Source organism: Callospermophilus lateralis, chromosome 15 (genome assembly GCF_048772815.1).
Source record: "Callospermophilus lateralis isolate mCalLat2 chromosome 15, mCalLat2.hap1, whole genome shotgun sequence".
Taxonomy (NCBI): domain Eukaryota; kingdom Metazoa; phylum Chordata; class Mammalia; order Rodentia; family Sciuridae; genus Callospermophilus; species Callospermophilus lateralis.
In genome coordinates this window covers 93,511,977-93,531,526 of record NC_135319.1, presented here as the reverse complement: position 1 = coordinate 93,531,526, position 19,550 = coordinate 93,511,977, and the positions used below count along the sequence as shown (strand labels likewise).

The following is a 19,550-nucleotide window of genomic DNA, read 5'->3' as shown; positions in this document are numbered from 1 at the left end:
GGCTAGACATTTTAGAATAAAAGACTAGCAAGCCTGAAGGTTCTGTAATGGAAACAGAATGAAACCCAGGAAGGAGAAATGTGGAGAAGAAAACATTGCCCGTGAGTGGGGCTGGGCAGCTCCCTGCGAGTCACAAACACGCCACAGAATCCCTGAGGAGAGGAGAGAGAGGGCAGCAGGAAGGCGCTTGAGGGGTTGATGACCAAAGATCCTGAATCTGATAATCTTCAAAAAAGATGTTCTGTCGTGAGGAACTCAAGTTGGGATGACAGCAGATTTCCTGCTGCAAGCAATAAAACCAAAAGACAGAGATCATCTCTGAACACCCAAACAAGAGGCATCCACCCTGAAATCTGCACCCAGGGAAAATACCTTCACACTGAAGACATTTACTAAGATCATCCGAAGCCGAAAAGTCTGCCTTCCACTTCCAGAAACCAAAGGAAGTTCCTCAGGCAACTGCAAGATGGTACCTGAGGGGAGTTGGGTCTGTGCAGGGCAAGGAAGGGCAGCAAAAGGAGCCGCCATCTGGAGAGGCCGACGAGGCCAAGGGCAGGAGGGACGGTGCTGGCCAGAGCACTGTGTCGCACACCCAGGGACTGCACATCCAGGATTCTGCGAAGCTGCTGTGCGCACTGACGTCTTGAGAAGGCCACCGGAGCAACACTGGCAACAGGTACAGCTATTGTTGCTGGGGACCCAGCAGTGCAGGTGGAATGGAACCATGAAGGAGAGTCAGTGGATACAAACAAGACGGAAGAAGAGAAAACGGAATTAAGAAAAGGAGGGATGAGTAGGAATATGTGGCGTGGCCTCAGTAGGGTCTGTCCCCTGAACCCAATCACGTTGTGATGACAGTAAGTGTAAATGGCCCAATGCCAGGGACAAGGCGAATACCACCATCCTGGGGAGAGCAGGTCCTGTCCATGCTGCTGCAAGAAGCCCATGTCCAGCATGAGGGGAGGCAGGCACCCCTCACCAGCATACGACGCCTGCTGACACGGGGGATGTCACTGTCAGTGATGAGAAGTGGCGGCCACAGAGAGAAGGCGACGGCAACAATCCTCAGTGCTCGTGTGCCTGGTCGCACTGCAGTGGTACTTTGGACGTGCAGGGAGTGTCAGACTGTGGGGACCTCAGGCTCTGATTCCAGAAGCAGAGCCAGCATCTGCGAAGTCCCCTCTGCAGCCGAGCCCACAGCAGGTGGGCACAGGGTGGAGGTCTCCTCCGCCTGCTCCCTGAGCTTGTGTGTCTGGGGAACATGTCCAGGTTCTCGGATGTGCCTTCGCTCCGTCGTGTGGTTTTCCTCTGTGGGCTTCTACCTGGTGTGGCGGGGGTGTTTTAAGTGGTCTCAAAGTTGGTGAGTGTGTGGGTTGGCTCCGTCCAGCTCTTCACACACAGCGCTGTGTGCTACAGGACCCCGGGAAGCTGATTGAGATTGAATGCCTGGAGTGTGAACTCGAAGCCTCCAGGCTTGAAAGTAAAGTGAGAATCTACCTCCGGACAGCTGTGGAGGTAGGTCTGAGCCCAGCGTCACGGCGCACGGCGCTGTGACCTGTGGCTCCCCAGGAGAGCCAGGTCTGGGCCAGGTGGTAGGGCACTGGGGAGGCACCTGGTCCCTGTGCTCACTGCCCTGGCTCTGTGCTGGTGCCCAGGTTGGGGGCTGCCCAGCTGTGCCTCACCTCCCCGCCATGAGTAGGTAAGGGCTCAACCTTGGGGTCCAGCCTTGGGCCTGCACACACTGAGCTTCCAAGCTGGCCGTCTTCCTCCCTGCACTGAGCCTGGGACACACCAGCCCTGGTAGAGTCCACAATGGCCCCAGGGACACCTTGGCCTCCCTGGCGGTTGGAGGCTGGGATGTGACTTCCTAGACCCCAAGTTCTTCTGTACTGTGTGGAACTGCCGTGTTCCCACCAGGGCTTGCCAGGGTGACAGCCTCCACGTCCCCACCAGGGCTTGCCAGGGTGACAGCTTCCACGTCCCCACCAAGGCTTGCCAGGGTGACAGCCTCCACGTCCCCACCAGGGCTTGTCTGGGTAACAGCCTCCCCGTCCCCACTAGGACTCTTTGCAGCCTCTGTCCTGTCCACAGCTGCAGTGGAGGAGCAGAGTGAGGGGAGGCCAGCAGGGAGTGTGCTTCAGGGGCCAGCACAGGACGGGGGCCGCCTCACTGCCTGCAGGCCTGGTTCCTTCATGATCTGCCTGTGTGTCTGCCTGGCAGAGCTGAGCTCCTGAGGGACGCGGTCGGCTGCTGACCGACTGCCACGTGCTGGGGTCTGGGTGTGGGGCCAGCTATGAATGCCCACAGGTCCTAGTGACCTGTAATCAAGGCAGTGAGTGTGGCCCTGTGGCCTGCACAGCTGTGCCCCTGCCTGCCTCCAAGACCTCAGGGCGTGGCTTCCGTTCATGAGGTTGGGACTATGGCTTGGGTCTGGGCAGCCAGGACAGGGTAGTGAGACCCCAGTATTGGCTCCACCCTCAGCTCAGGGCAGGTGAGGGCATTGCCCCGGCTGGAGGGGGGGGTTCTGGAAGGTTCAGGCGACCTGGCCCGGTGGGTCTGTGGAAGGCTCAGAGCTTCTGCTCGCATCTGACCCCACACCTTGTAGCCCCTGGACTGGCTTCAGCCCTGCCCAGGCCAGCCCTCCCAGGTTGTGCTGTGAAGGGTCTGGTAATGGCAGCAGGCTTCTGACCTTCCCGGAAACGCCCGCTGTCCCCAGGCCCAGCTGAGCATCATTAGCAGACTGGACGTGGTGCTGCAGCGTGCCATCCGCCTGGGCGACCCCCAGGCCATCCACGTGGTGTGCACCACGCAGTGGAACACCTGCCTGCCCCTGCTGCAGCACAGCCTGCGGCACCATCTGCGGAAACCACTGACTACCGTGGCGGAGATCCTGGAGAAGGTGGACAGGTGGGCCGGGGCTGGTCCTGGACATGGACACTGGTAGGATGGGTGGATGTTCCTGCCTGGGCGTGGGGAGCCCACCTGCTGTGCTCACTGGGCAGTGCCTCCTTTCTCCATGGGATGAGTACTGAATGCTCACCTCATCCACCTTGTGTCAGCTTGATTTGTGGCCATGACCAAGAGACCTGACAAGAACCTGGTTTCAGAGGTTCAGTCCACACAAGGCCACTCGGTGGCTCTGAGTGGGGCAGATCATCATGGGAGGAGAGTGGAGGAGGAAAGCAGCTCAGGACAGCCAGGGAGGCGCCTGCCAGGCCACACTCCCCATTAGTCCATTCAGGTGGTGCCTTCCACTGGCCACGTCTAGGGTCTCACCACCTGGTCAGTCCACCTCTGATGGCCTTTGCATTGTGTCACCCATGGGCTTTAGGGGACACTGTCTACCTAGACTACAGCACAGCTACTGGAGGACAGTGTGGGAATCTGTGAAGCATGCTCAGGGGCTGGCCAGCTGTGGGAAGGGGACTCCAGGACACCCTCCCGGCGGCCGTGTTGGTGGGGGCGCACCCAGTGCCTACACGGCTCTGGCGTGTCCAGGGGTGCGGCTGCCTCAGCCTGGGACCTGTCCTCCTGGGAACACAGGCTATTGCTGTGGTCATGCTCTGCTCCTCCGCAGGGACCCCTTCTCCCCGTCAGCCTATGAATAGAGCCGCTCTCCCCACAGGTGAGCTGCTCAAAGCTCCCGTGTGTCAGTTCGACTCCCAGGTGGTGAGCGGGAAGGGATCTCAGGGAGCGCTGAGATCTGGAGCTCCCCACGAAGCCCTGGGCCCGGGCTGCGCTCCGTGTGTCATGGCGGAGGCCAGGCAGTGCTGCGGCCCTGCTGAAAGCCCAGGAGGGTTCCCACTCTTCCCAGTGTCCACTCTTCCCAGTGTCCCCACATCGGCTGCTGATTGTCCCAGGCGGGTGTTCCACTCCCGGGCTTCGTGCTGAGAGCTTTGCTTTCTGACCCCCAGCTCCGGCAGGTGCCTGGCCTGACACACTGTCTGCTGTTTGGTTCCCGCCTGGGACTCTGATCCTATTTGTCGACTTTAAAGTGCAAGACATTTTAAGAGCACGTCCCTTAGAAGGCAGACGGTCGAGTCTTGCTTCCGACCAATCAAGCAGTGCTTTCTTTACTTCAGTTCTTTGTGGGGCTCTCTAGGAGACTCAGAGGTGTCAAATAATGCTTTTCATGGCTCTGGAGGTCGACCATTGTCTCTCCTCCTTGCCTCCTGGGGCTCTGGGCGTCCACCTGCCGGCCAGCCACCCTCAGGCTCCCTGGGCCTGCTTGTCTCCCCACCGCCTTGCCCTCTGCTCTTCTGATGAGGGATTTCCATCGCTGTTTAAGTGCTCACAGGCTTTCCCCGCCCTCCCCATTCTGCTGCCTCGCACACGCAGACCTTCCTTGTTTCACTTGTCGGGTTTTTAGAGTTAGAATTCCATTTTGTCGGTTCCATTTCTCTTCTGAGATTCTTTACCTGTTCTCATGAACCCTGCTTTTCTTGATTTGTGGACATGTTGTTGGTGTCTACCGTGATAACTGCTGTACAGGGTTCTTCTGCCTCTGTGCTCTGTGTCCTGGGTCACATGCTTCTCTCTCGTCACAGGTGAGTGGGGAGCCCTGGACGGCAGGCTGCAGAGCCACCACACTTTGTTGTCTTTCTTGGAGAAGTGTCAGACTTTTTTCCTGGTTGGCAGTTCAATTGTTGTGGGGTTGTACGGCATTTTGCCTGGGAGCAAAAGTGAGGGTCAGTGTGCACACACCTCCTTGAGGCTTGGGGCAGGTGCTTGGGGGGACCCAGCTGCTCAGAACCCAGCATGCTGACCTTGGTCTCCCAAGCTCAGGACACGGCAGGTCCTTCTGCTCTGCCATGACCCTGGAGGGAGCTGGACTGTCTTCCACATGTTCTGAGTTTCTTCCCCCCTGGGGCTGTGGTTTTGTGCTGCCTGGTGTCTGTCCCTGGAAGCCACTGCCTCCTGTGTTCCGTCCAGTTTGTGGGTGCTGTGGTGGTAGGGGGTCATCAGGAGTTACTTCATAGCAGTTGGAAGCAGAAGTACCCAAAGCCCCTGATCTGCAGGCCTTTCTGCCGCCTGCCCTGCTGTGGAGTGTTGGGCTCCAGATGCCCCCTCCGCGGCTGGGGTTTCTGCGTTTGCCCCCAGGGTGCCTCCTCTGCATGGCTTCTGGCTACCTCGCCAGATTCCTGGGCCACCAGCTGGAGGGGAGTCCCTGGGGTGAGTGCGCTCAGGACTACGGCTGTCGGGTGTGGTGCTGCCCAGCATGGAGTCCACTCCTGCTGCAGTCACCTCCTCACCTTCAGTCCTTCCTTGGGGACATCATGGCACCCTGGTTCCGGGGCTGTGGAGCCCCAGCACCACACCTGACACCATAGGCACTCTGCTTCTCTGCACAGGCTTGCAGCACTCCTTGTCTCCTCTGATGTCACGTAGGTTTGGGTCACTTGTACTTCTCTGTCTTCAGGGAAAGTTCCGTGGGGTCTTCATTCAGCAGTCTATTGAGTGTGTCAACGTTGCACCTCGGGGCAGTGGCTGAGGTGGCCCTCCAGGTACTGTTGGTGGCAAGGGCTTTGCTCAGACAGAAGGGCCTCTCTAGGTGGCCCCCTGCCCAGCCCCACCTGGACCCAGCTGCAGCACAGGACTTGGCAGGTGGACAGAGAGTGTCTAGAAGAACCTGAGCAAAGACCATAGACTGCAGGTTGGAGGTGGGCAAATGGGGCTGCGTCCCACTGGCACCGCAGTGACATCAAGCACCCTCCAGCAGGGGGGTCGTGCACTCTCCGCCCCCTCCCTGGTGCTTCCACACAGCTTCCCCGCAGGCAGTAGCCCATGTGCCCCCTGCTTCCTCCTGCAGGAGCCTGGGTGTGGCAGCTCTTGCCAGCCGGCTCGGAGGTCTCCCGTGGTCTGCAGCGTTCACCTCTCTGTCCCCTTCATGAGACCTCAAGGTTAGGCAGGTGTAACTGGAAGGAGGCCAAAGAGCCAGGGCCCCTGGGAAGCCATGCCCCTCCCTGCCTCCCACGGAGTGTGGAACAAGCCCTGCATGCTGAGGACAGCCCGGCGGCCCCATGATGCATGCCACCTCTCCCCCAGCCTCATGACTCTGCTCCGCTGCCAAGTGCACATGGAGATGGCGCACATCGAAGAGGACGAGGACCGGCTAGAGCCTGCCATGGAGCACCTGCAGAAGGCCATGCGCCTGGACACACTGGGCCTCTACCAGGACAAGCTCAAGATGGCCTTCACCCGGCTGCAACTGTGCACCATGCTGTACCAGTCTCCTGAGCGTGCTGAGGACAGGGCCATCATGGTCATTGAGCAGGTGCAGACATGGCCACCTGGGGGAGATGTGGCTGTCCAGGGAACCCAGGGCCAGGCTAACCCAGCATGAATACAGGCTGAGGTGCAGGGCACCAGGAGGGACTGCCCAGGGCCCACCTGATGGCAGAGGCCAAAGGGGACTGCTCAGGGCCCACCTGATGGCAGAAGCTAGAGGGGCTCTGGTGCCAACAGGGCAGGGGCCACTTAGGCAACCTGCTCTTTTCTTTGTAGGCAAAAAAAGCTATCCTGAAGGACAGCGTGAGAAAGAAGCGGGCCCTCCTGGTGAATGCGGGCCTGGCCCTGGCCCCTGACACCTTCCAGATTGTGCTGGACAGCGAGAATGAAGCCAAAGGTGAGCCCCTCTCTCCACGCCAGGTCTGGGGGTCTCCTGTCTTAGGAGGTTCCTGGCTGCTGGGGAGCCTCTGGGCCCCCTGCTGTCTCCAGACTGACTCCTGACAAGGTGAGCCCCACAGGCGTGCACCCTGAACCCGCTGCACTCTGCCACCTGCAAGAGGATACCTCACTCTCTCCAAGCACTGGAGGGCTCATCCACACTCACGGCCACAGCAGAAGGCCACAGCCAGAGTCCTAGGTGGAGCGGGGGCAGCATGGCCCACTCCCTGGCTTGTAGGTGGTTTTCCTCTGCTGTCCTGACTGCTCTTCTCTGTCTGATGCTCTCTTCTCATGGGGCATGGTCAGATTGATGGGCCTACCTGAGCAGCGTTCCCGGTCCTGAGTTCCAGAGTCAGGACACAGCCTCTCTGGTCCAACACCAGGACCGTGTGTGGGTCCTGGGCTGCCCCTCCATATTAGTGATCACTCTGGTCAGCCTGGGCTGACCCCACTCACCTCAGCCACGGGCCTCATCCCCAAGGATTAACCAGTGTAGCTGATGGGGTGCACAGCAAACCTCCCCAAGGCAAGCAGTGAGTGGGCTAGGAGGGGCCTACGGTGCCCGCCCTGTGTCCCAGCTCCCCTGGAGCAGCCAGGCATCCTGAGCCTGGCCGGGGCGCCTGCTGTCCTCTGGAGGTTCTCTCAGCTCCATGCTCTGACACCAGGTCACACAGGGACTGGAGCCTGGGAGCCGTGGTCTGGAGAGGGGCCGGCAAGGTCCGTAGATCATGTCCAATAGAGGGAGAGGAGAATGGGGTGGGGTCACAGGAGGGGTGCCGCCTGTCTGCTGCGGTTGTCCCCCTGGTCACCTCCTTCCTTGGTTCCATTTTGTTCTCAGGAGACTGAGGAGCGGCTGTAGGTCTGTTGGTGTCACCTATACACATCTGTGTGGCATTCCAGGTTTCTCACACTCAGCACGATCTGCTGGCAGCCTGGGGTCAGGTGCCCTTCACCTGGGGGGCCCAGTCAGCACCCACTCCCAGCAGGAGGGCTCCTGGGGAAGCAGGGCAGAGCTGGCTTCTGCAGTCTTCTGAGCCGTCTGACAGGGCAGGAGGTCAGCCCAGGGGAAGCACATCCCTGAGGCCCCAACTCCTGCCCAGACGTCTCCTGGCCAGAGACAGGCTAGTGTCCTCTGGGTCCCCAAGCAGCTACCCTGGGCAGCCCAGCCCTGGGCATGCAGCTGAGTTCTAGGCGCCCTTTTTTTTATTTGACGGGAAAAGGAGCAGTGGGCTCAGAACTTCCTACCTGAAGCAGATAAAACCACTTGGCTTTGAGGGACCATGGGGCTGCTGGAGGGGCCAGGGTTGAGAGTTGGGGCAGAGCCGATGCTTCTGATGGGAAGATTGGCTGGTTGGCCCAGTCACAGAGTGGGTGGCAAGGAGGGGTCAGGCGGGATTCCCAGACCACCTCTGCCCCTCCACACACAACACGGTCAGCTCGACTGATTGTCAGAGGACACGGCAATGTGCACCGACTCTGCACAGACTCAGCCCCAGGAGCCAGCTGCTGCAGGGCAGGCGCCACGGTTTGCTGTTATCACCAATGTCCCCATTGAATGCAGCTGCTCTTCCTGTCACCCCTTTCCTCAGCACATGATGTCGACCCTCACATTTTGCTTTCTGTCTCAGTTTCCACTGGGAAAACCAGGGGCAGATTCTCCTACCTCTTCGCAAAGGCTCGACATCACATGCTTAGTGTGGACAAGGCTGCTGGGCATCTGCGGCGTCTGGGAAACGAGAATGACCAGGAGAGGTGAGCAAAGAAAGGGACTTTTCTGGAGAACAGAAGCTCAAAGCAGAGTCTAGTAAGGAGGGCCTGTTGGGGCAGAGGACATGCTCCTGGGAGGAGGTGGACCTGGGAAGAGGTGGACCTGGGAGGGCATGCACCTGGAAGGTGGTGTCCCTCTGGGAGGAAGTGCACCTGGGAGGAAGTGCCTGGGAGGAGGTGCTCCTGGGAGGAGGTCCACCTGGGAAGAGGTGCTCCTGGGAGGAGATGGACCTGGGAAAGCCTCCAGCTTTGTGAACTCCAGGAGGGGTATGGATGAGGCCTGGCCTGCTTGTTCTTGGGAGAAACAGGCCACAGCCCACACGTGTGTGGCCAGCGAGAGACTTCCCTCTTCCTTAGGGGACACGTGCTGCAGCCATCAGTGTTGCATGATGGGCAGACCATGGCATCAACCTAAGAGGGCCTGGGAGGGGAATTTGGGAGCTGCCCCTGATTCTTGGCCACTGTCTACCTGCCCCTAGAGCTGTCCAGCTGGAGCACAGACGCAAAGCCCTGGAGCGTGGCTCTTCCTCCAGGGCAGCCACCTGTGTGTCTGCTACTTTCACCAGCTATGCCTGAACCTGCTCCTCCCCTGTTTGTGTTTTGGAGAGCAGAATCCAGATTTGGGCAGAGCTGGCCAAGGTTGCTCGGAAGCAAGAGGTGTGGGATGTGTGCCGGACAGCCAGCCGCTTCTGCCTGCTGTATGACAGCATCAAGGCCAAGAAGTCCCCAAGGCAGAAGAGAGGTAGTCGCACAGGGCAGCCCTGAACAAAGTGCCTCAGAAGGCCAGGCGCCTCCTTTGAGGGCCACGGGGGAGGGGCTTCCTCCTGTAGAGGCCAGACTGGCCCCACAGTAACGAGTCTAGTCGGTACACAGGTCCAGAGAGCCTTCAAATGAGAGTGGGGTTTCTGAATGTGTGTGCAGCCTGCCCCCCATGTCCCTGGGCCCTGTGTACCCAGAGTCAGCCAGTCGAGGTCTGAAAACCCTTGAACAAAGCTTGATCTCTTCTGGACATGTCAGACGTGTTTCTTGTCATTGTTCTCTGTACCATACAGTGTGACACCCACTTACATCTCACCCACCTGTGGGAGGTACCTAGGTGGTCCCTAGATGACTTAGAGCACACAGAGGAGGGTGCAGGGTATATCAAGAGCACACTGTTTACAGGGGGACTTGGGGTCCTCAGGGTCCTGGTCTGGGTCCCCGTGGACACTGAGGCAAGGCTCACATGACAGTTCATGGTAGTTGTAATGGCAACAAACTTGCCACTGACTGTCATCACACCCCCTGTCACTGGACATGAGTCTGACACCATCCTCACCTTTGACAGCGCATGCCCCTACCTAGGGCATCCTGTAGGAAGCTGAGGAGAGCCCCAGAACAGGGCCACAGAGTTCCTGAGTTTTTCTTCACCCTCTTCCTGCTCCACCTCCCCAGGAAGGAAGAAGCGAACCACAGAAGGCTCTGTGCAGGAGAACTGGGGCCAGTCAGAAGGGGTGCTGCCGAAGCAGTGGTCCCACAGCCTTCTGCGGAAGTTCGCAGAGGTGGGGTTCATCAGCGCTGAGGTGCGTCCCAAGGCTCCTGCTTGTCTGTGGGGCCCACCGTGACCATGGGCGACAGCATCAGTGTATCTTGGTGACACACTGGAGATCTTTATCATAGGCCCCACCTGGGCTCCCAAAACAGTGGGTCAGGGAAGGAAGATTTCCCAAGTCCTTGGAAGCTCTTCTAGGAGGAAGATGCAAATCAAAACCTGTCATGCTGTGTATTGCTGTAATCTTTTGTTAGAAATAACTTCTGGATGGTGAGTCCGAAGGCACATAGACACAACAGGTCATTGTCTTTCCACTGGGGGACTTATATTTGGAGAGGACTTTGGAAGCTTTGGAGGAGCTGTCATCTCTGCTGGGCGCTCCCTTGGGCCCCACCCAGGGCCTTGCCCTGACCCCCTGCATGTGTGGGCACTGAGACACATTGCCTGCCCGGCTCAGTCAGCCAGGTAGAATGCAGCCAGCTGGATCCAAGACCACTCTAAGGCCAGCATGAGCTCCCAGCCTGTGCCTGTGCCTGGGCTGGCGGTGACTTCAGAATTCTCCAAGCCCGTGCACGTTATTTCCTCTGGGGTCCCTCAGTGGCAGGAAGTCCTTGCTGATCTGTTGGCTGAGGCTCTGGGTCCGTGGCATGGATTGAAGCCAAGCCCTGTGCTCAGGAAGCTGATCCCCAGATGGTGGACACAGGTGGCGGTGACTGTGGGGTTTATCCAGCCAGCGCCAGCCCCACTTCTCCTGAAGTTCCCTCCCACCCCTGTGGGCTTAGCAGCCCTTTTCTGGAAAGCAGATTCACAAAGCAATCAGGAGATTCAGAGATGGCTGGGCATTTGGCAGCAGGAAGAAGCGTCTAATCTGTAGAGGGGTGGTGGGTGGGGCTGTGCTGACACTAGCTCTTCTCTCCCCAAGGTGTGTCTTTGCAATGAGGTGACAGGTGTGTGGGGGGCGGTTCTACCCAGGAGTCTACTCCTGTGTTTTGTGTTTCAGAACCCTAGCTTTAAGGAGAGATGCCTGGCTGTTTGTTCCCTGGGGCTGGGCCCTGCCTGCCCGTGACCCCTCCAGCCACACACTCTCTTACAGGCCACCATCCACTTGCTGCACACAGAAGGTGTAGAGCTGAATGACCAGGCTGTCCCCCCTGAGGATTTGAGCCAGCACCCAGCTGGCTATGTGCCTGAGCCCCCAGAAACGAACCCAGAGTGGATCACATACAGGTGGGTGGCGACTCCTGCCCATGTGCCAGCTAAGGGTGGAAGGGCCCTCTGTGTCTTGGGGCTGCAGTGGGAACATCCTCCCAACTGACAAAGCAGTCCCGTTGTCACACAAGAGATCAGAGTGTTCAGCAGGGACCAGGACCACAGAAGGTGTGTGCAGTTGGCAGTGCAGCCTGGCAGGAGGAGAGTGAGCAGAGGTGCCTTTACATAGACCCCACACTCCCGCTCCAGTGAGCTCTTCCCACTTTTCCCACTGTTGGTAAGCGTGAGCCCCCAGGTCAGCAATAGGGGCAGAGGACAGAGAGGGAGCAGCTCTGGGTGACAGGGCAGGCAAACTGCAGAAGGGTGAGGAGGCCGGGGGCCAGGGCGGCTGCCGGGGTGGGCAGGGCTTCGGCCGGCTGCTCCTCCTCCAAGCAGGTGAGTGACAGGAGGAGAGCTCACACATGGGGAGAGCAGGAGGGTGGCACCCAGAAGGGAGGGGCCAAGAGTCCCGTCCTCAAGCTGAGGGGCAGGTGCAGAGGGCTGTGGGGTTCAGGGAGGGCAGCACCCACAGCTGGAGCACACCCCTCCAGACCAGGAGAGCTGGCAGCGGCTTCCTCAGGAGAGAGCTGCATGTGGCCAATGCTGGTGGGTGTCCATTTGCAGAACTTGGATAGAAAGCCTGTCAGAGTACACCATGAACAACTGGCTGCGCTCGGCGGAGATCGGGCTGGAGATCGGGGAGGCCTGGGTGGTGCAAAATGCCGCCGTCTACATGCTGAACCACAACCACCATCTCATCGTGGCCGGGCGGCAGAGGGAGCTGGTGGACCCCCTGCATAAGCTCCTGAGCATCATCAAGGCCTCTGACCACCAAGGGTGGGTGTGGCGTGGTGGGTGCAGACTGGCAGAGAATGGAGCCCCAAGACCCTTGCCGCTGTGGGGTCAGGCATGTCTGCTCTGGGTCCTACAGAGGTCAGCAGGGGCCAGGCCTATGCTCTGAAGGTGGAGGAGAGTGCTGCCTATGCACCTCCTCCTGGGTTTCGGTTGTGTCTGGGTTTTCCACATCCAGGTGTGTGTGAACTTGAGAGACTGGTTTCCCAGTTAAATCAGAAAGATCAATTTTAATGTATTTTTTGTTGGTTTGCTTTTTGTTCTGAACAACAGGACTTTAATTATTTTACACCAGATTCTAGTAGGAGCTAGAATGGGCGGGGATGCAGCCACATGTCCATGATGACTTTAAGGGATGAGCAGTGCAGAACATCTCGTGACATAGTGCCACGCGCTGCACTCACCTTTCCCAGGGCATGAGTCCACCAGCTGCACAGGCTGCAGCCTGGGGTCCAGCAGATGGCTCAGGAGAACGGGCAGCCTGAAGCTGAGCTCCCTGCCATGCCCCTGCCCACGAGCGTCTGCCAGGCTGATTTCTCACTCCTGGTGTGTGGAGACCACTGTGTCCCACAGCCCTATTTCTGTAACGTCTTCAGCTGGCCTGGGAATCAGACTTGGATATCTCCCAGGGCCTCCGGGACACCCTGGCACACGAGCATGGGTACAGTGGCCTTTCTGCCCTGCCAGCCCACCCTGGGCACTCGGGAGTCCATCCTGTGGCAAGGGTGTCCCGCTCAGCAGGAGGGGCCCTGGGTCCTGCCTCCCCGTCAGCAGCAGGGACTCCCGGCTCTTTCCCCAATCCTAGCCACAGACCCTGAGCTTCCCTGAGGACAGTGGGCGGCTCCATTCTGCTACATCTTGGCAGATGGGTCCGTAAACACAAGTGGCCACCACAGATCCCAGTGTCTCTGCCGGGGCTCGAGGGCCTGGGCCTCTACCCTGTCTTCTAGGGACGTGGTCCTACTGGTGATGCTCTGCAGTGCCCTGGCTCGAGGCCTGATCCTCAGCTGGATCCCCACCCAGACCCCGGAGAAGGCAAAAAAGCTCCCGAAACCAAACACGTTCCACATCCCCCTGGACTCGGCGGCTGCCACTGAGATCCGAACAGCAGTGGAGGTACAGCTTCCCCAGGCCCAAGGCAAGGGGGAGAGAAGGGAGGGGACGTGGACAGCAGCCTGGACACACATGGGGGAGAAGATGGGGAGGACAGACACAGAGCCTCTGCCCACGCCCACCCAGGCATGTGGCAGATAGTGCGGCCACACGAAAACCAGAGCGTGGGGGTGAGGGGGCATAGAGGGGACAGGGGGCATGGGGCACATGATGGAAGGGACTTAGGGAAGATGTGGAAGCTGCGTGCCTCTGCAGTCTGGAGGACCAGGACCCACGCCAGGACGGGGACCCAGGCAGCTCTCCTGCTGCGGCTTCAGCAGGTACAAGGGGTGTGACTGTTGAGCCGGGGAGGCCAGCACAGGTTGCTGGGAGGCCATGGCAGGCTTCGTTCGGGTCTTCATTCCTGAAGGAACCAGGACTAGCACCAGGAACCTGCAGGCAGGAGGAGCTGGACTGGAACAGGAGCTGGAGAGGGCTGGAGTGGCCTGGGTCAGCGGGAGGGAGGCTTGCCTCTTGGACTGATGCAGCTAGGCCAGGCACTAATGCTGAGCCTGCAGTGAAAGCCCAGGAGATCACAGACCCATCTGCTGTAGGACAGGAGGCGAGCAGCCCGCTGAGCCACGGCACCTGGCAGTGTTCTTGTGGGTGCCACAGGGCTGCCTGGAGCTCACACAAGGAGGGGTGGAGGGAACATGGGGGTGTGGGAGGACGGTGGAGAGCGTGCGGGTGAGGGGGCATGGAGGGGACATGGGACATGGGAGGCATGGGGGCCATGATGGAGGGGACATGGGGGGCGTGGGGAAGACATGGAAGCTGCAGGCCTCTGCAGTCTGGAGGACCGGAACCCATGCCAGGGCTCAGAGGCCAGCCCTGGCTGGTGAGTGGCCACCTCTGGTGGCCGTGCTCACTGCTCTGCACGGGCTCTGAGCTGTGACCCTCGCACAGGCTTCAGTCTCTGTGAAGGTGAGGAAACAGGCACTCAGCAGGCAAAGGCCGGAGCTGGGGGTCCAGGCCAGCCCACAGGCCCTGTCCTGTCACCATGAGAAAATCCACAGTGGATTCAGGGCACATGTGCAGGGTCCTGGCCCTGGCTGTCCACGTCCAGATGCAATACCTGCCACAGCAGCGGGGGAATGCCTGGCCTCACTTGCTGAGGGCGTGAACGTGGGTCTGACCTGCTCCCTGGGTTGCAGCCAGAGCACTGGTGGTGGTCAGCAAGGAAGCATGAGCCATCTGGGCAGCAGCTGAGCCTCTGTGTTGCTGGGCACTCAGTGGGGACATGGCGCCTGTGCCTGAGGCAGATCTGGGAAGGAGGCCCTGTGCCCTGCAGGTCTGCGAGTTTGCGCTGAGCCAGACCAGCGGGAGTGTGCCCGAGGAGGTGGTGCCCACCAGTGTGCGGCAGCAGCTCATTGCCACTTGGGTGAAGGCCAAGCAGATGGCACAGCAGCAGATTGGGCCACGGCTGGGCACCGACGAGCAGGTGAGCCCAGTGGTCACTGCGGGCCAGGTGTGTGCAAGCAGGGCCCATGGGGCACCTGCAGGTCACCTTCTCCAGAGAGTGGCCCTCGATCCTCCTTTGGGACCCAGGCCTGACCAGAGTGGGGAGTACTGCCCTTCGTGAGGTTTGGAGTCTATCTTCCCACCGAGACCACCGCCCCAGCTGCGCTCCAGGGCCAGGACCCCAGCCTGCTGCAAGGCCTGAGCCTGGACCTCAGGAGACATTGCCCACACTCAGCACCACTCATTAGCAGATGGTCACCTCCTTGGCAGGTTCCAAGGCCCCCAAGCTGGGAACACAAGGGTGTGGGGGAGAACTGGAAAGGGACGGGCCAGAACAACCCTGCTTCCACAGACAGAGCCTATGGGGCCCATCACTGGGGACAGCAGGAAGGAGCCAGGAGAGGAGGCAGGAGGGATATTTGAGTGAAGCGTCCAGATGGGAGCCTGGGGAGGGCTGTACAGCCAGAGGCAGGAGGAGCCCCTGCCTGGGCAGCTGCTGCCCCAGCCCTTCAGCCTCCACCTTAGCCCCGTCCCCCAGCAGAGACAGCACTGCCTGACCTGCTCTGGCCTGCACGGCCACAGCCTGCTCATTCCGTGGGAAGCAACCTGGAGGCAGATGGATACAATGTAGCCCAAGGCAAAATGACTCGGTATTTCCCAGGATGATTGCTGCCCTGAAACTCGTGTTGAAATTCAGGAATACCCAGGTCCTCCCTGCGCGCCCTCCCCAGTGCCTCAGGCTTGTGGACACTCAGTGCCCCTTGCTTTCCACAGAGCACCAACGAGGACATCAGCTCTGTGACTAGAGTCCTCGTGGCTCTGGAGATGTACTCCTGCAACGGGCTGGGCCTCATGGACTTCACCGTGCCCCCCCTGGCCCAGGTGGGTGTCATGGTGTCCTAGAGGCCTGACAGCTCAGTGCAGAGAGGGACTGGGAAACCAGCCTCAGGGGGTCTTGCCTGGGGCTGCAGAACTCAAGCCCACCCACTTTCTTACCACGGCACTCGTCCACAGAACGCTGTGGACCCCTCCCAGCCCACAGCCCCAGCTGCTGTCTGGAGTGGTCCTTTGTCTTGGTGTGCCTCTGGGCCTCCACCCTGGCCAAGCTCTCTGCACAGGCAGAGGCATCTGTGGGGACCTGCACACTGTACTGGGACAGCAGCTACCCCGTGTCGGGGACAGCAACGTGGCCAGTGTGGTGTCCACAGTGCAGTGGTGTTTGCCGATCACAGAGGTGTCTGGAATGGCTACGCCGAATGACCTAAGCTCAGCAAATGCTTGGCCGTGTCCAGACCTCAGAATCCCATGGCTTTCCAGGCTGGCAGCAGACTCACTGCTGTGAGCCACAGGCTGTGGGAGTCATTGTCACCCACGTGACACCCCTCTCTCTGGTCCTCCCTCCTGGGAAGGTGGTGAAAATGGCCTCCGAGTGCAGCTGGTCAGAGCCCTTGGTGGAGCTGCAGACGCTGACCAGGCTGACCCACTTTGCCTATGCGGCCCATGATCATGAGATCACCATGACCTGCTGTCAGATGGCCACACAGTTGGGCATCAAGTACCTGAGGGTGTTCGGTCCGTAAGTAACTCCATAATGACTTACTCCGTAAGTGACCTCCTGTGGTGACCTAGGCAGGAGCAAGGCCCCCAGAGAAGCCAGGTGCTTGAGCAGGCATCAGGCTGTGGACCAGGGTGTGGGCACATGAGTAGGTATCAGGCTGTGGACCAGGGTGTGGGCACATGAGCAGGCATCAGGCTGTGGACCAGGGTGTGGGCACATGAGCATGTTGAGTTAAGAGGGCTGCTGTGGGCTTGGCGGGGCCCCAGGTCATCCAGTGAGTTTCCACCTAGGCCTGCCCTCGTGCATAGATGGCCTTCACCTCCTGTCTCCCCGTCCCACGGAGCTCCCCACAGAGCCCCCCACAAAGCTCAGTGTCAAGAGGGACCCTGAGGCCGGGTGTGACCCGCTGCCTATGGGCATGGTGGGCATAGAGCAGGGGTGTCAGTCCAGACTGCTGGGACCAAGGACTACCAAGGAGGGAGGCCCCTGCTCCTGTTCTGCTCCAAGGCTGGAAGACAGCTCAGGACACAGCTTGCAGACAGCACCTCCTCCTGCGTGCTCACAGGCACAAGGCCAGGCGGCCCTCGGATCCCATCTGCAGCTCCACCCCATGTCCTCCAGGCCACCCACAGACCCGCTTCCTGGCACTGTCCCCTGGGGTCATGTGAGTTTGGGCCACCAAGGGGGTTTGGATCAACGGTCTTCCATGGCCAGCAGAGACAGCCTTGTGAAGGTCACTCTGAAGACACTAGGATATGCCTGGACCAGTCAAGTCACGATGGAAGGAGCATGGGTAGAGTCAGTGACACTGACCTCCCACCTGCCCGCTCCCGCCTTGTCTCCCACAGGACCTGCCCCCACATACCCTGGGCCCCTCCCTTCCCCTCTCTTGCTCCTGTATTCTCATTTGGAATGGCAACCACAGTGCCTGACTGTCCCCTTTCTGAATATGGGGGGTTTGTGGGCTGCTGCAGGGTCCTGCCCTCAGGCCTTCCTGAGCTACAACCCTGAGGCTGGGAGGAGCCCTCTGTGGCTGGATTCAGGAGAACCTCCAAGGGCTTGTGTCCCTGGCCTGGGCCCCCTCTGCCAGTCTCATCTTTCAGGTCCTCCTGGCTCTCGTGGCATGGTGGGGTCAGCCCATGTGGGCAAGAGTTGAGAGCTTGACCAAATTCTCACAAGGGTGAGCTTGGGCAACGTGTGGTGAGGATCTGGGAGTCATCAAAGAAATGTGACCTGCAGCTTCACTAACCCCTTGCCTCTGTGGTCCAGGGCCTCCCACACTCCCAGGTGCATAGATGTGGACAGAACAAGGTGACAAGCAACCTTGTGACCGGCATCCCATGGAGGGCTGCTCTTAGTGGGCAGGTGTCCTGTTTCACACTGCAGACGAGGAGACTGGGGCAGGCAGAGGTTCATTCTCTCTCTTGGGCCACCCACTGGCAATGAGGCAGAGCCGGCATTTGACCTGGGAGTTGGGTTCTGAGAACCCCCACCTCAGGGTGAGGCCTGGCGTGTGCGCAGGCGCCGTGACCTACATACGAATGGCATGAGAAGAGGAGAGGTCAGAGACTAAGCTGCCGTCTACACTGGGTCTTGGGCAGATCATTAGTGGACCACTGTCGCCCCCCATGGAGACTGGTGCCGTTGCTCACCACAGGACTTGCCCACTGCGGGGGTCTGGGGGGTGTGCTCCAGCAGCTGTGGTGGGGAGAGGCTTCAAGCCAAAGGAACATGGTTCTAAATGGGAACTAGGCTTGGGAAGTACTGAACACCCAGGTGGTACACAAAAGGCCTCCCACCTCCCCAGTTCTTGAATTCTGCTAAGGACACCTGACTGGAGCAGAACTCACACTGCCTGGTGGGATCCATGAAAACACAGAAGGGAACGTGTTGGCAGCAGTGCCACAGGACGGGAAGAGCAGCCACAGCTTGTCCTCAGAGCTGTTGGGTCGCCCGTGCAGCAACCCCGTCTGAGTCGAGGGTAGTGTTGGTGTCCCTATGGCAACTAAGAGGTCTCCTGAACATGTGCCGGGAGAGGTTGGAAAGACTCAGGAGAGTGGAGAGGAGCAGAGCACAGGAGAGTGGAGAGGAGCAGAGGGCAGCCTTGGCCCCTTAACCCTGCAGGAGCCAGTGCCCCTTTAGGGACCAGCAATGCCCCCAGGCAGACGCAGCTCTCCCAGGGCTCCCCCAGGACAGGCTCCATCAGCCACTGGGTTGCATCCCGCAGTCAGCCCAGGTGCATCGGAGGGAGGTGTTCCTCGGTGGCGAAGCACAGCCGTGCACGCTGCACGGCAGTAGCCGAGAGTTTAACAGCCCCCAGGAGAACAGAGTAGGAAAGTCAGTAAGGGCACAGGTTCAGATAACCCCAAGGACAGACCTCACCTGGAGGACGCTCCTAGGACACCCTATCCAGCAACTGCCTCAGAAAGACCACCCTGATTTCCAGGAGGCCAGCACACAGCATGGACCCGAGCCAGGCTCACCTCAAGTGTGTTCAGCTCCCTTGCCCTCATCACTCAGCCTGAGTTTCCCTTCCAGCCAGATTCCTACTGCAGGGCAGACCCTTGCAGGCCAAAGCCAGCGCCTTCCTCCTCTGTCTGCTTTGGGAAGGGCCAGGTGTGGCTGGCCTCCAGGACTCTGGTCCCTGAAAGAATCTCTCCAGGACCAGCCTGCTGCTCACAGGGTGAACTCTGAACTGGATGGCCAGGGTGTGCGCCCGGCAATGGTGGGGGTCGCGCTTTAGTGTGTGTGATCTGCAGGCGCCCAGGCCACAGGAGACGCTCAGAGGGCTCGGGTGGCTCTGCAGGAGGATGTCCCAGCTGGGTGCCGAGAGCGCCGCCAGAGGAAAGGCTCATTTTGGCCCAGCACAGAGCCGGCTGGACCTGCTGCCCACTGCTGCCCACAGTTGGCCCCCAAAGGAGTTAATGGCTCTCAGTTCTGTGGATGACTAGGCTCAGCCAGTCCTGGTGTGGGGTCTCTCATCAGGTCACTCTCAGGAGTTACAAGGCCCAGTCATGAAGAGCCCCTTGACCAGAGCTAGCTCTCAGGCCCACGGCCCCCTCCACAGCCAGGTGTCCTGGTGATGCTCTCCACCCCAGCATGGCTGCCCAGCTCTCCCCGTGGCCTTTCCCCTGTGGGTTCTGAGTGCACAACCAGGGCCAGTGTCCCAGACACCCAGCCACGTGTGTGCCCCAGCCAGGGCAGGGCCCCGGAGGCCAGAGGCACTGGCCCCCAGCCAGGGGGCACTTCCCCGGGCTGCTCCAATTCTGAGGGGGTGGGGGCTGCACACAGGAGGGAGGGATGTGCCCCCATCTC

General features: G+C 59.9%; 1 protein-coding gene across 1 annotated transcript in view; it reads left to right on the top strand.

Moving 5' to 3' along the window:
• Positions 1–19,550, top strand: part of Cfap46 (cilia and flagella associated protein 46) — an 82,898-nt gene that overhangs the window by 8,769 nt on the left and 54,579 nt on the right. Inside the window, exons 10-22 of the mRNA XM_077105370.1 lie at positions 1,417–1,515; positions 2,717–2,907; positions 6,046–6,274; positions 6,505–6,625; positions 8,295–8,418; positions 9,045–9,175; positions 9,868–9,995; positions 11,058–11,191; positions 11,837–12,049; positions 13,015–13,180; positions 14,508–14,657; positions 15,452–15,559; positions 16,087–16,253. Coding sequence (XP_076961485.1) covers positions 1,417–1,515; positions 2,717–2,907; positions 6,046–6,274; positions 6,505–6,625; positions 8,295–8,418; positions 9,045–9,175; positions 9,868–9,995; positions 11,058–11,191; positions 11,837–12,049; positions 13,015–13,180; positions 14,508–14,657; positions 15,452–15,559; positions 16,087–16,253 — 1,961 coding nt within the window. The remainder of the gene's footprint in view (positions 1–1,416; positions 1,516–2,716; positions 2,908–6,045; positions 6,275–6,504; positions 6,626–8,294; positions 8,419–9,044; positions 9,176–9,867; positions 9,996–11,057; positions 11,192–11,836; positions 12,050–13,014; positions 13,181–14,507; positions 14,658–15,451; positions 15,560–16,086; positions 16,254–19,550) is intronic.